At 40.5% G+C, this 16,149-nt stretch overlaps 1 protein-coding gene across 1 annotated transcript in view; it reads right to left on the bottom strand.

Moving 5' to 3' along the window:
• Positions 1 to 1,051: 1,051 nt before the first annotated feature.
• The window catches only part of RFX4 (regulatory factor X, 4 (influences HLA class II expression)), a 31,393-nt gene continuing 16,295 nt past the window's right edge, over positions 1,052 to 16,149 (bottom strand). Inside the window, exons 3-10 of the mRNA XM_009074615.1 lie at positions 15,642 to 15,855; positions 14,740 to 14,817; positions 12,408 to 12,571; positions 9,940 to 10,040; positions 8,091 to 8,149; positions 6,364 to 6,508; positions 2,419 to 2,513; positions 1,052 to 1,183 (exon numbers count right to left, since the gene is read on the bottom strand). Of these exons, the coding sequence (XP_009072863.1) occupies positions 1,052 to 1,183; positions 2,419 to 2,513; positions 6,364 to 6,508; positions 8,091 to 8,149; positions 9,940 to 10,040; positions 12,408 to 12,571; positions 14,740 to 14,817; positions 15,642 to 15,855 (988 nt within the window). The remainder of the gene's footprint in view (positions 1,184 to 2,418; positions 2,514 to 6,363; positions 6,509 to 8,090; positions 8,150 to 9,939; positions 10,041 to 12,407; positions 12,572 to 14,739; positions 14,818 to 15,641; positions 15,856 to 16,149) is intronic.

Genomic DNA, 16,149 nt, shown 5'->3' with positions numbered 1-16,149 from the left:
ACCCGGTTGATTCTCTGATTCTATGATCGTCTTGGGGATGCTTGCTATCCTGATGTCTAATGATGATTCACTTATACCCATTTGGAAAAATCTTTTACAGTGGGAAGCCAATGAAAGTAGTTTCAGATTAAAAAATATATATACATTATATAAAAATATAAACTAACATCTATAAATTTTATATTGTGCCTACCTCTGACAGCATCTGAATTTATGCCACCAGATGGTTCTAAAAGCATAAAGGACATCAGCTGACAGAAATCCTTGCAGTGGTTCAATGCGGTGACTACAAAATCATTAATTATTGATATTCTACTAACCTATTCAGACAAATAGACACTTGTAAAAACCATCTCTCGTGCAAAATCTGGTCCTGAGTAACTGCCAATGTTCACACTCATGACACAGCAGCCAGGTCACTCTTGCACTTAACTGATTGTAATGTGGACTGTTTGTACCCCTGGACAAAGCTCCTTTTCCAACTGTGTAGGAAAGCAACATGTTTTTTCATTTCAAAAGTAAAAATCTATTTGTCCATCCTAACTGACTTGATAAAAAATGGAAGAGAATCTGTCCAGAGTACAGAAACACCCTCATTTAGAAATTGTAGCTTCAAGCGCTATGTCCTTTCAAAGGAGAGCTGGCAAAGTGGTTCTCAGGAGAGCTTTCCATCCACTTCAGCACAAAGTCACCTCTCTTGGCACAACACGTCGGCAGAGTGGGTTGGGTAACCAGGCTCACTGTGCACTGAAGTGCCTTAGGGAACACTTCTGTAATCGACTCCTCACTGCCCTGGGACAAATCACTCCAGCTACTGGCTAACAGCAAACAGAAGGAAGCAGTAATGTTTTCAGCTCCCCTGGCTAGATCATGCAGACATACATCTGTCTGAGCATTATTTCCAAATGTCAGTAGCCCCAGCTCATATTTTAATAGAGCCCTGGGCTTGGGCTGTTATTGGGAAACAAACCTGGTTATGTTTTCACTTAAACTGTACATAACAAGCTAGGATAGAGGGATTTTTTTTTACTGTGGCATGCAATTATTACAACTAAATCAAAGTACCAAAGCTGGGTGCACTGTGCAAAGTCATGTCCCGAATCACTCGAGTGCCAAAACAGGACCACATCAGGAGGAACTGCTGAGCCACTTTCTTCAAAGAGCCTTGTCTCTTGGCAGCTACCTGCAAGAAGACAGATACATCTGACACAGAGAACCTTGCATTTCTACCAGCAATACAGCTCAATGTTGCACATATCTGTCTTCTTTTTTATAGGTTGAAAAACTGCTTACCACTATCTTCCCATTAAAATAGACACAAAAGTATTGAAAACAAACCAAACTCAAAATGGCCTTAGACAGAAAACCATCTCATAACCATATATAGCCTTCAGAAAGAGAAAATCATGAAGTATTATTCAACACCAAGACTGAATCTCCTCTATAAATGATAACAGGACTGCAAAAAACCTGCTCTGATGTTAATCTTAATTACTTACATGTTCATTCTTGTTTTCTAATCAAGGAAGCAATTTATAATCAAGAATGTTTAGTCTATACCGGACTATTCGATAAAGGTTTAATATTGAATATGAAAGGTGCTGTTCCTTAATGTTTTTATTTTAGTGAGTTCACGTTGCCATTTTACTAGGAAAAATATCTTCCGGAAAACACATTTTAGGCATCAACTCTCCAAAAATATATCTTCTATGGCCATATGTGAGTTAAAGAGTTAGGTTCACCCAATCAGCTATTAAAATTCATGCTGAGCTCTTAGTTAGCATTTACGATCAGTATTTCAAATGCATTTCACTGACTAGAAGAGAAGTTCCCCAAAAAAATCGAAGTATTTCAAGTGATCTAGGGAATTGTCTGTTGTTTTTGGGATGGCTCTTTCAGCAGAGAGCAGAGCATGTTTTGGTTTGTTTTCCTCTTACTTCTAAGCTCTAACAACTGGAATGAAGAGCTGAAATTCTAATGGAACATTCTAATACAAAGTACTGTTAGTGACGGTGTCTTAAGGATGACTCTAAAGTCATCGCTCCATGTCTCTGAACTTTTAATTTGATTGGAAACATCAACCCTGTTCATGCTTGAATATCATCTCTTGGGCTAGAATAAACAAGAATAGAATAAAGTGGAATCCTGAGTACGAGCAGTTCTTCATGACAACTGGTAAGATTTTGCCCCTGCTTATTATCAATTGCTGCTTCTCTTTTTCCTCTTCTTTCTCATCCCCTTTCCTCTTCTTTCTCACCCCCTTTCCTCTTCTTTCTCTTCCCCTTTCCTCTTCTTTCTCCTCTCCCTTTCCTCTTCTCTTTTTTTTTTTAGTTATTTTTCTTTTTGCTGAAAATCTATGATCTGAATAGAGCTCCTAATGCACATCAGTGACTCATCTCCTCACTCTTGCTTACCAACCTTTACGACACATCTGTCCACCATGGAATCCAGCCACTCGATGTATGACTCGATGGGTGACTGCTCCTCCAAAAGGTGGTCAAACTCCTGATACACTGGCAGACAAAACAGAAGACAGACCACCTCAGTACATGAATTCCATTTCCACCAAAAGAGAAGCAAATTACAAAGAGCTGCCAACAGCATCCCAAGCTGCCGTAGGTTTTATAATACATTGCTTAAATGCAACAAATGCATCTTTCTTGGTGCTGACCCAAAAGGTTTGCTTGGTCTCTTAGTAGTCTTGCTACGGAAAGTGATGCAGTCATTGGAAGTGCTATTTTATTATGAGCAGTTCAGAATCTACATTTTAAAATCAGTATTTTCATTTAAGCTTCATCTGCCTGGCGTGCCTGGAAGTGAATTGAAAGCCCGGAAAGCCCATGGAATCCTGGGCTGCATCCAAAGGAGTGTGGGGAGCAGGTCAAAGGAGGTGATTCTTCCCCTCTACTCTGCTCTCATGAGACCCCACCTGGAATACTGCACACAGTTCTGGTGCCCTCAACATGAGAAGGACATAGAACCATTGGAGCAAGTCCAGAGGAGGCCGTGAGGTTGCTAAGAGAACTGCAGCATCTCCCTTATGAAGACAGGCTGAGGAAGTTGGGGCTGTTCAGCCTGGAGAAGAGAAGACTGCGTGGAGACCTCAGAGCAACTTTTCAATATCTGAAGGCCTCACAGGGGAGCTGGAGAGGGTCTCTTTGCTAGGAACTGCAATGATAGGACAAGGTGTATTGGGTTTAAACTGAAGGAGGGGAAGTCTAGGTTGGATGTGAGGAAAATGTTTTTTCCTGTCAGGGTGGTGAGGCACTGGCATAGGTTGCCCAGGAATGTGATGGCTGCCCTGACCCAGGCAGTGTTTAAGGCCAGGCTGGATGAGCCCTGAGCAACCTGATCTAGTGAGGAGGTGTCCCTGCCCAGGGCAGGGGATTGGGACTAGATGATCTGTAAGGTCCATTCCAACCCTTAAATTCTTTGACTCTATGAAATGTTTACAGGGCTCTCTACTGAGTGTGAAACTAGGCCTTGACCCTGGTGATGAAAAATGTCATGCATGAAATTGATTTAGAAATGCATAAAGAATCTTCTAGGCACCAAGTGGACGAGTATTGTTGATAGAACACTCATCTGGATAACACTTTAGTTGCAAAAACTTGATTTAACTGCTGTAAATCATCTCTTTGCAATGCCAGACACGCACAAAGAGTTTCCAATAACTTCTACTTCTCCAAAACAAATTGCTCTCAATGCAGCAATGCTATACTTAGTTTATTGAGAAGAGTTTCAAAAAGCAACCTGTATACTTTTTAATCTTTTCCAAGTACAACCATTATTATTTTAATACAAAAAGCAAAAACAATCAAGTCATTCAAGTGCAACCCTTAAAACTGCAAGTCTCATTTCTTTCTGAGAACCAATGGCTGAAGGACAAAGAATCATGTGCTTTGACACCTTAACAAATTGTTCTTGCACTCAGCTAAGAGAAAAAGCTCAGGAAGCCAAGAAGAAAGATACTTTCTGTTGCTGTATTACAGAATGATTTCAATGTGCTATGCATTTCCATTTAGGCTTAAATAGAAATAAGAGGAGGAAGAAATTTCCCATCATGGGAAAGATAGTGAAGAAGGTGGAGGAAGCAAAGCTTAGATGTGAGAAGTATAGAAATGAGCCAGAGAGGCTCTCTGTCAACAAAGCAAAGAACAACCTCCCTGGACTCTTATTGCAGGAATGTGTTTGCTTCACACCTGACTACAACTTTGCTTGACTTAGACTTGCATAGACTGAGTCATCAGAAAGAGTGGTTAGGGAAGGAGGGAAATGATGACATTTGGCCTCCCTTATCTTCTTTCTTGGTTTCATTGAATTGGCAACCTCCCTTTTTTCAGAACAGGGTCACAGAAAAATCTAAATGTTGTCTCCTTACCTGAATATTTGGCTGGGCAAAAACTTCCTGATACAACAGATGAAGTAATTCATATGCTGTGTGAAGAAGGGAGCAAGAGTGGAAAAATAAATCAGTTGCCTGCTTTGCTGCTGGAGCAATGCAACTGTGTACAGTGACCTATGTGAGAAAATTAAATGTTTGGTCTTTAGTGACTGATAAAAATACCTCAATAGGCTCTGACAAAGAGGGAATAAAGAAGAAATCATGTCAAAGATAGCAACCACAGGAAAGAGATTCTCTTATACCCAGAGATTTTTGTCTGTTTCTCTCTAAACTTCTTTTTAGGCTTATAAACAAGTTGGGGTTTTCCTGTTACAGTAGCTGGAAATTGTACTTTCTTGATTGCACCAAGAATGTGAAAGCAGGACCAGAGTGTAGTCTTGGAAAAGATCTTTGGTCTGACAGAATAAACATCAAAGATGAGGGGGGGGGAAAAGTCTAAGTTCTAGAATAGTCTCTGTACATATCTGCACTTCTCAGTGGAATCTCATCTCAGGATGAACGTTCATATTAGGTTACCATCTCTAAGTAACTGCTGATTGGACTGTATGGGCCTAAGATATGGAAAAACTTGTTCAAAACTTGTTCAAAACATATTCATTAGCATTCAGGAAAATTCCATTTGATTTTATTACACTGAGGTTTGTATTTAAATAGCTAGCACAGATCTAAAAAGCCTTCCTAAACAGTAAGGATTTTCTGAATGTGAGTCAAAACTTTTGCTGTTACTAGGGATAACTTTGAGAACTGTTGGACAGAAAACAGAACAGCTGACAGAAGGATGGACACAACTTCTGGACCTCAGTCTCACTCTATGCTACCTCCACTGCAGCTGTGTCAAGTTTCTATCTCCTCAAAAGGCAAGAGGGCCATGTCAGAAAATGAATCAAGGGTTAAGAAGGATAGGAAAGAATACCAAGCACCTCTCACTGGAAAATGGAGCTAACAGAGAATGCAAGGCTCATTCCTGAACCAAAAAGACTTCTACTGTTAGCCCAGTGATGACTGCCAAAGTCAGCCTTCCAGGGTGCAGTGCTCATGTGAAGGTGTCACCCACCCCTCCTCTTCCCAGCCACTCACTGGGAGAATTACCCCAAACCTACCCTTGCTGGGCTCTCACAAGTGGTTGCCTCAACCCCATTAAGGTTGGTTCTGGATAAAAGATGACTGGTCCTCCTCAGGAGAGAGATGGCAATACAGCAGGTGGGTTCACAGGGAAGTGATGTTATGAATGATGACAAAGCTCTGTTGCTTCAGAGCAACAAAAGTCAGAGTGCTTAGGGTTACACCTAAGCTTACAATCATGCAACACTTGCTGGACAATGGAAGGTATATTGTATATTTGCAAAAGATCTTTAATTCTAAACCAAATTTGCCTATATCTCCAAAGTCACCTTTCAGTTCATGCCCTTCACTACCCTAGACAGAATCTAAGTTAGCCAATGAGCTTGTTCAATATGAAACTCCTACTTACAAATATTCACACTCACCCCATCAAATGCTCTTGTTTGTGAAAACACTGTATACAAAGGAGCTTTTATAAATCAGTTTACAAGGGACTCAAACACACAGCCACTTAAGTGTCAAAGCCATTCAAAAGACAATTCTCCTGCAATTCTCCAGGAGGAGATATTGGACTTTCACACATTTAATGGTTAACTCGTAGATTTAGTTTGCTCAAGTTCATGGACAAAAGTCCTCCTGATAATGTGAGTGCAAGTTTTGTGTCATTGGCTGTTCTGGATACTAAAAAGGAGCTCGTTAATGGAAGAGTGTCCAGATCTCTGCCTCAAAGCATAAGACCTTGAAAGGGCTTTGCCTTACAATTTGGCCAATGCCTCTATATTTATTTTAAGCCTCCAAGCAAACCAACGGCTGCAAAACCAGTGTTACTTTATCTGAGCTTTGTTTGCAGCAGGAAACCAAGTTCACCTGGTTTTATTTGAAGGTTCTGCTCTTACATTGTATGATGAGCTTCCTGTGTTCCTCCCGTGAGTCTTCCATAGTATAGAGGGTTTGTTTGGTAATGCTATTCAGATCCACATTCCTCCAGTCCTCCAGCATTTGAAATGTGATGTCTGCACTGTGGATCACTGTTCTTGATGCCTGTAATCCAATCCAATCTATTCATTAGTTCATGCTTTATTAGGTTAAAAAATAGGCTTTATCCCCTTTTACGCTTCCTTAGCTAGGCTCACTAAGTTGATTCTCCTCAGGGGCCCCCACCCACTAGCTTCATGTCTTATGGATATTACAGGACCCTCTAACCAGAGAATTCTCAAGTCATTTTGCCTACTTTAATCAACTGCAAATATTTTAGTTGTATCCACCACAAACCCTTATAAGCAACACTAATCTGATGCTGCTGTTGCTAGACCCCTCAGTCTCTAACAGCTCTGTTGGTTTTCATTACAAGATTCATTTCAAAACAGAAAAACAGCTAGAAAAATCAAGCCAAAACCAAAGAAACCTCACTCAGGTTTGTACCCTCCCCTCTCCCAAACTGTGAAGACTCTCATTCCTCCCTCAGGCACATGAAAAGGTAAAAGCTCCTTAGCCTCCTTATCAGATCCATTTTTTAGCTGGTTGAGACAGGGACCTGCTGTTGCTAATGGGGAGAATGGATTGAGAAGAAAGGAAGTAACACAAGGTCATGGTCATATAACATACAACAGATCTCTGTGAGTTAAGCAGAGGTGATAACCCACACTGAGGTCTATCAGCTTCCCCAGGGAAGTGATACACTTGAAGTAAGTAAACACTTCAAGTGTTTACAAAGTAAAATGTTTGATCCCTGATCTGATGCAGAAAGTTGTGGTCTCTTTATCTTGATTCCCTCTGATTCCTTATGGACCTCCAAAGTTCAGTGATGGCCCACCATATCTGGGGAAAGGTAGCATTGGTATCTCTGCCTCCACTGACAGAATCGTGGAGGGAGAAGCCTACAAAGAATTCCTTACAGGAGTGATTTTTTTTTCACCCCAGAGCTTCTTCCCATGGTCTTCACCTCTTACAGGGTAACCTGGGGAGTTGGATAAACCTTCCAAAAGTGGAGCTTTTTGTGTGAGAGGGCAAACTATCCCCACCAACACATGGATGAAACATTATTTCAACGCAATCTCCCCCTTTTTGTACTACACAGAATTTGGTCTCCTGACTTTTCAATAGGTAATTGCTATCTAAACTGGTGAAAATCAAACATTTCAGGGCAATTTCTATATTCCTTTGTCATGGTGACAAGAGTATGTCTATTTAATACCCCAGTGGTTCAGCTGGTTTGGTTTTTACTAAACTGCATTTGATTTATAATACACAATTAGACTTGGAATTTATTGTTGGGCATCTAGAAATATTTCTTGCTTGGCCATTGGTCTAATACAAACTGCTCTGAAGTCAATGCAATGGCTCTTATTTATTGCCTCGAAATGAACTTCAAATTTACTTCAAATCAAGAAATAATTTAGTTTCATGCAAGTACCCTGCTCAATTTAGTGATCGGGGCTGCCAGTTTTCTAGGAAAACATTTTTTCAATGATTTCTGTTGGATTTTGTGAAGGTGGTCACAATTAATATTGGAGACAAAATGCTAATGTGATCTCTTCTCCTCTGAGTAAAGTCCAACCTGTCAATTCATTTGAAAAGTCAGTAGAAATGGCATTCATCAAACTTGGGTAATTGAAATATTTACTTGGCAGAGATGATTTAGTGATGTCTGTCGCCGGAGGATTTGTGAGAATCTTCTGGACACTGCAGGAAAGAAGTGATACATATTTAAATACTGTGCTAAAGAAAGAAACACTTCTCAAAGTACTAAATTAAAACAAGAACAACAACAAAAAAAATCCAGTTTCCTACATGAAATTGTGGCTACACAAAATTCTCTTAAATAGCCCAGTTTTAACTTCATTTAAACCCTCACCTAAATCTGGATGCCCAATCCCTTTTACAGAGGCATATTACAAACCATGATTTATAGATGCTGTGAATAATGAGACGACAAGAGAAACACACAGGACAATGGAAGAGCTTTGCTTGTTCAGCATAGCAAATTTTCTCCTTCTACACAAAGGAACTGAAGAGCAGAAAGAACTGTTTAATAGAAAGAAAAATGTTGATGCAATAACAAGTGAACATAAAATAATGATAGCTATATTAGGTGTGGAAATGAGAAAGGATTGCTAAATCTTAATGCAAACAAATTTTGGAGGAGTCTTCAGACTGAAATGGTAGAAGCTAGACTCTGATGCAGTTTCAGGTAGAATTTGATCAAAGTTTCTGAGGGAGATTGCATGATGTGCTAATATATTACAGGCTAAGGCAGCCCAGGAGGTACTTGCCAGTTCTCTGCTCCTATTTCAGCTCTTTGCAAATGATACAGACCTTGTATCAAGATATTTCCTATACTTGGAAAACAAACTTTTCAAATATTGTATTGTGCATTTTTTGGTCTGAAATCTATGACTCAGGAACTACAAACGTGACCAAGGCTTGCAGTTACTCCTGTCAGTACCTCCACTGGCTGTGTACACTATCACAAACTCTGGAGAGGAGGACACAACTGCAGAAGCCACAAAGGCTTATATGAAAGGCAGGATGCACACAGTATTTTCTTTATATCAGAATCAGCAGAGTCTTGCATATCTATCCAAACAGGCATTAGACATGGACACAGAGTTGAGTTTTCCCTCTGTACTGTACATAGAGGCAGCTAAAGAGTACCCATTGAGAGTGACTGTCTATTTCTCTCTCTCTCTAAGACTGGAAAAGGTTTTTCTGTTGAAGATTCTCAGTACTTTTGAACTGACAAAGATGTGGTTAAAGCATATTCCCAGTTCTGACTTGGATTAACTTTTCAAATGAAATAGCAGAAAATTAAAAAACTCCCTAAAAATTAGTTGGTCCAACTTACACCCTGACTGTTCTCAGTAAAATATACACCTCATTTTCCACGCTGATCAAAATAGTTAATCCTTCTCCTAAATTAGTTTTTTTTTCTCCCCCCTTTAACTTTGTGGTGTGGAATTTAGTGCTCATGAAAGGCAAAGAATTGAGAGCCGTGAAATAAAGCAGGCTTTATCAATAGGTGATGTGCACTGCAGGCATCTACAAAGCATGTCTGAAAAGGACTAGTGCCCTTTCCTGTGGTGACAGGGTAATTTGATCTCCTTCATTTTTAACTCTGGCACTTTTTTGAGTAAGGGCCTCAAGCTGTATTCAAATGCTGCTAGCCTGAAGGTTTGTTTAATAATTTTCTTTGCCTAATATCATCCCTAATGTCTGCTTACTATCAACAAAATTAATTTCTTATCAGAATCCACAAGGCAGGGAGAGCAATTCTCCTCATTTCGAGCAGGTCCTCATTTCACTCAGTTAAATTGGTTGTCATGAACAAGGAGAGATTGCAAGTATATGCAAGATCTGTATTCCTGACAGGCTTTAATCCATAAAAAAACACTAGTCTCCCTTCTAGGTAATATGTAATCAATGAACACTGTGTGCACCCCAGGTTAACAGGAGAGAGATTGCACCATACATACATTCAAACTTGATATTCCGTAGGTTTTCAGGCAGATCATGGAGAGCTACTTTCAGCCACTCATCCAGTTGCTTTGCAAACTTTCGGATCACCTGCGTCAAACTGAAGAAAGGAATCACTACATCAGAACAGGTTCACTCTGTGCATTATACCATAAGATCTGTGAATGTATGAAGACCATGAGGTTTTTATTTACAACTCAATATTGTGCAGAGTCGCTGATGTATTTTGAGGCATCAAGTAAAACTTCTGAAAACTTTTGCAGGAAGAGCAAAACATACCACCATGTTAAAAAACCTCACAAAGGACGAAAGTCTCTATACTGCACTGCTTAGACATTTGCAAACAGCATTCTTACTTGAAATAGCAAGTTAAAAATCATTTCCACTCTCTAGAAATCACAAACCACAAGTGTTTCAAGAAGACAATAGATCAAGCTTTGGATTTCAGCTCAGATGTGCCCACATTTGTACAGATGTACATAGGGAGGTTCAAGTGGAGCAATAACCAACTCTGCTGCAGGTCAGAGCCAGTGAGTGGGTGATGATGCTGGAGGCGAATTTCCAGGTCAAGCCCACATAGATGGGGGAAGTGGGGGTGGGCCAGGACCTGCCCACTCAGCTCTGCACAGGACTAGAGCTTTCCCAGACAAGTGAGATTTTTCTCTTCTCCCTTGCTACCCTTTGTTGATGGCTCCATCATTTCCTGTCAGACTTGGTAGGCAGCTCATCCTGCCCTTCTTGGAATCCTCAGTATAAAATTAGTTTCCAGGAGCAGTTGTGTTTCCAGAGTGTTGTGCAAAGGACCCTAACAGTGGTTCTGACAGAGCTGCACTGCCCATAGCAATAACAGAGGGGCACAGAGAGAGAGGAGAGTTACAAGCGACTTTACCTTTTTCCTTTGTACTCTAACACACTGCACTGAGAACAGAGGTGGTAAAACAAGCATGGTCATATACCTGCTCTGCTCCACAAAGACACCTGAAGAGGACAGGGGATGGATGACAACTGCTGCACTCACAAAAAAAAAGTGTCTTTTCTGGGTAGCCAGAATTTTTTCCCAGGAAGTATCTCAGAGGATTCTGGCTGAGTCAGCAAGATTTCCTTCAGGAGCCTCCATTGCAATGAGACCCTTCTTCACCCCCTCCAGTGCAGGCTATGGCTTAATAGCCACAATCTGGCCCTTTATATGCATTACAAAAGTCTATATTCACACTCAAGTCTCTCCTTATTTGCTATGAAAGAACTAAGCAGCTTGAGAAAAGGACTGCTGTTCTGTTTAATCCTTCCAGCGAAATAGATTTGGGGGGGTGAGGGGCAAAGCTTGTAAAAATGTACATGTCTTATCAAGAAAAGCCCATGCTCATAACAGTTTTCTTGTGTAAAAAAATACCTTGCCTGTACTTTAGCAGTCATGAACGGCACATAGGAGAGCAGAATAACATCTTGAAAGCATTTTCCAAGTTTAGAAACACTTTCAGATCCTGAGGGCTAAATAAACAGCACCAGGAAGAAACTCCTGGAGCAATATTCTTAACAAATTACTGATACAGCTGTCAAATAACACTAAGGGTGTACACATATAGAGGAAGAGAGTTTCCTGATGTTCATATTAGGAAAACCAAGGGTGGAAACAGGTTGACTGCACTAAATGGGCACAGTTTTTGCTGTAGCCTGTTGATCTCTGTCCTGCTTTACCTATATAAACAAGACTTGTTGGACTCACATGAGCTCCAGGTAGGAAGAAAACAGCTGAAATCTGTGCTATGGATTGGATAAGTAAATTTAGCTTTGAAACAGAAGAGGCAAATACTTCTTAATGTTACCAAAGTGATCCTAAACCGATCATGATTCTGTTCTTCTTAGGACAGCATTTAACTTTAAAACATCTTGTCCAAGATTTCACCAGTAAGATCTTCATGTTTTGTATTCTTAGCAAGCAGAATAACCATTGGGTTCCAAGAGTGTATGCAGAGACAATGCTTAGGTTGCAGTGCCTGAACATGCATGTGAGTATTTACAAACAGAGCAGTCAGGTCACCTTCTCTCATAAGGATGATTCAGAGCACTGTTATGTTGTCATCCCAGACTTGCAGAAAAGTGTCAGAGATTTCCTGAAGACAGTGTGGTACTCTGCAGCCTGCACATTTCTGACCTTCCCTGAAGGTTGGGACATAACTATCAACTCAATGCTAAGAAACCAAGAAGGTTGTATCCTTATTAAAAAAAAAAAAACAAACCCCAAACCCAAACAACGCCCCAAGTTTTTAATAATCCAAATCTTGTTAAAATCCAAACATTTCTTCAGGAACATGTAAGCCCTTCAGCTCCTTTCAGTTGACACTGTGATTTAACCTCAGAAAATGGGTGGCAGCAAGCAATTTACTGAGAACTGGTGTAATTCGTGAAGAAAGGATATAGAACAGAGACAGCTGAGCTGAAAGGAGTCAGTGCTACAGGCAATACTGACCTGTCAGGTAAGGCTTGTAGGACTGTGGGCATCAAAACTCCAGAAATTGCCTTGTAGAGAATTGAATCACAAACTCCCACTATGTTCACTACAGTTGAGGAACCCAATACAGGCAACATATGAGGAGGCATCCCTTGCCAAAAGTGCAGAAGAAAACTTTGAACCTGCAATTGGGAGAAGAAGGAGGAATGTTTGAATCGAGTAATCAAAGGCCACAAATACCATCGTCCTGAAATGATCCTGCTTACACAGCACTTGTTTCAGCCCCAGTGCTGGGCTGGTAGTGAGCAACACAGGCAATACATGTTCCTTAACTAGACAGGCTCATCCTGTGACACAGCACACAATGGGATAATTGTCCAGAGGGTGAGGAGGCACTCTGAGCTGGTGACAGGATGTCTTTGTGTTACTACAGTAGAGACATCCATGGGAACCACCATGTTTTTACCTTCCATCAGTGGCTGGGGAGTGCAACTCTTTGGCTTCCACATGTCAGGCCTTTCTCTCTCTCTTTGCTCTCTGTCCCTATGTACAAAGGAATGCAATCTAGGGTTTGGTGTAGGGAGGGAGAGGGGGATAGCACATGGCTTACAGGGGTCACTATACCATATTCTCACTTCATTTTGGAAAGAGACACTATACTTTTGGATTCCTTCTTTCCTCCACTATGATGGAAAGAGGAGAAAAAATAGAGAAACACAAAATAACTAGGTAGGAGATGTCAGATACAGCAATATATACCTCTAAAAATTGTCATTTAGGAAATACATGTCTTGTTCAGAGAAGGATATGATCAGTTCTACAGGGGTCAGAACACCAGGATTTATTAATGATCACCTGCAGGCAATCTGCAGTGAAACAAGTAACCACACCAGGTGCAGTAAAGAATATTTGCCTTTTCTATGTTGTTGCTGCTCAGTCCCTTCCCCATCATTGATCCTGATAAACAGATTCTCTGACAAGATATAGCACCCCGCTCTTAAGAAAGTGTTCTGAGACTCATTCAGCAATACTTCCTAAATGTTTCACGTTCTTTTCTTACTAGGCAACATCTAGACTAGGTACAATGGCACAAACCCAGCTTTAAACTAGAAGAGTGTGAGATTTAAACAGCGAGAGGAAGAAAAGCAGGGAATTTCTTCCCATTGTTCAGAAGAGAGTCAAAAGACAAATTTACTTGGATTTTTTTCCAGAACCTGAATGTCATATTTGAATCAGACCCTCAACACCTCTGTAGTTGGAGAAGAGAGTTGTATGGAGATCTCAAAGCACCTTCCAGGATCTGAAGGGGCTCCAGGGAAGATGCAGAGGAACTCTGTGTTAGGAACTGCTGTGACAGGACAAGGGACAATGGGTACAAACTGAGGGAGGGGAGATTTAGGTTAGACATTAGGCAGAAGTTTTTTCTTGTGCAGGTGGTGAGACACTGGCACAGGTTGCCCAGGGGGGCTGTGGCTGCCCCAACCCTGACAGTTGGATCCAGGTTGGATGAAGCCTTGAGCAACCTGCTCTGGTGGGAAGGGACCCTGCCCAGGGCAGGGGGTTGGGACTAGATGATCTATAAGGTCTGTTCCAATCCCTTAACATACTATGATAATCAGATTTGTTTCCTGGATTAGAAGCCTTCTCCACATGTAGTATAAAACTGCTTGCATTCCAGTAACATGTTATTTTTCAGCTCTATTTGTAAAGCTGTCTGCATGCACTACCAGAAAACCCTCAGATTCAGTCAGATAGGGAACAGGTACAAACTTTATGCATCTCTAACAGATGGTATGAACTGCTGAGCAGTGTGTATATTTGTTCCTCTCTGCACTGCAGTACAACTGAGCAACTGGAGACTTCAGCTACAGCTTTCTGGGATATCTGGGAGGCTGTAACCCTCCACTACTCTGGTCATTGCTAACAGACCAGAAGAGCCCACTGTTTCTGCTGTGGCACCTGACCTGGGTTTGTGCTAGACACTCAAGGAGTTCCTTCAAACAGCTCAGTTCCAACAAAAACTTCAAAAAGTAGTGATGGATACACTTCTTGAGTTGTAAGAACTGGATTGCCAAACATCTTGCAAGGAAATATTGCTACCTTAATCCTGCTGGAGAACAAGGAGACAAAAACATTCCTGTTGCTTTTGTTCCTCTAATCCACGCAGAGTTATAAGTGAGATTTAGTGCTATCAGTCACGTATTTCTTACTCAAGTACAGCAATTGTCCCTTGCTCATGAAAAGGACCAACCACCACAAAACCATAAATCTGTAGTATCACATAAAAAATAAGGCCTCAGATCCCTTAACACCTTATGTACTGAAATACAACTGCAGTTTCCAACCATACCTCATCAAAATTTGCTCTTATTACAGTGTCTAGTATCCTCTGACAGTGAGTCCTGTACATCATAATAAAGGTAGAAACCTGAAAAAGAATGAGAGAGACACACAAAAGATCATTTTACTTTAAGAAATTGCTTTTAAAACTATCAGAATGCAAAGCACAGGCAAGGTAAGTTTTTTCTTATCTTAGCTATGCACAACTGCAAAAATAGTGAAATCAGACTCTAGTTAGATTAGCTATGAGTTATTCTTCTTAAAAGTAAACTCTCCTTTTGAATTCATGGATTTTTCTATGTTAATGGGGATTTTTCAAATGTAAGAGGAGCAAAAAACCTCAGTGAGATCAAAGATGAGAATGTGGCCCTAATTAGGACACAAAGAACTATAAAACCCTATTCTTTTGTCCACTCTACATTGATACTACACATGTGAATAGAACCAGAAAACTAGCAAGCTCAACCAAGAGCAGCCAGAGCATTTTTGTCATATGTGCAGATTGGATTCTCTGAATTTCTATCTCAAAAGGATAAGAAATGCATCAACTCGCTCTCTGCTCAAGAAAGCATCAGAACTGTTTTCTGGTATGCCATGAGATGTGTTCACAGATTAGAGAACTGCACTATATTTAGCAAGTTGCCCTCAAACCTCACCTGCTGTATGTAATCTAACTGTAAAAAAAGCATGCATGGACTTCAGAAACATTGCACAGCTGATAGTGTCAGCTGCCTATTTGAAGGGAAGCTATTTCTTCCTGTTAGATGAAGTAATTCAGACCCACATAAATCAAGTCAAAGCATTACTAAACTCACTGTAATTTAAAGTCTATATATTAGACAAAGCTTTCATCCAGAGCAGAGTGAAAAAAAACCAACAAGACAAGCCAAGAAAAGATTTCCCAAGTGTTACCTTCTCCTCTGGCAGACTGGCTGGCAGATTTAGATCTTTGACATTTGGAAACTCTGGCAGTAATGTTCCCAGTTTGGATCGTGGTGAATACGCCACTGTCTGTTTGGTTACTTCTTTTTTTCCTGTTTCGTTGACCCAGGCTGCTCCTTTTTTAGAATACATCACATCATAATACTGGGAGTTTTCTTTCACTGCAATCCCATAATAATGGTACCTGATACACAGAGATTTATATTTTACAAAGCAGATTGTTTGGAAACTTAAAAAACATGATACAGAGGCAAAAGAAACCGGTAATGCCAATGATTCCTACAGCCAAACAAGCTGTGCAACAGTTTTTCTGTTATTACCAAGCATTGAGTCAATAGCAGAACATTGTGGTCAAATATTGGGCTTACAATTTGAATTCCTTGTGGTAAAAGCATCTCTCTTCAGAGTTAATAAAGCTGACTTGGTTGCAGGGCAGGAAAAAAAATGGACTTTGAAAAAGAAAGCATCCTAAAGCTAC

Source organism: Acanthisitta chloris, unplaced genomic scaffold (assembly GCF_000695815.1).
Source record: "Acanthisitta chloris isolate BGI_N310 unplaced genomic scaffold, ASM69581v1 scaffold31045, whole genome shotgun sequence".
In the NCBI taxonomy this organism is placed as follows: Eukaryota; Metazoa; Chordata; class Aves; order Passeriformes; family Acanthisittidae; genus Acanthisitta; species Acanthisitta chloris.
The sequence above is the reverse complement of the archived record's forward strand: the minus strand, read 5'-3'. Positions and strand labels throughout refer to the sequence as shown.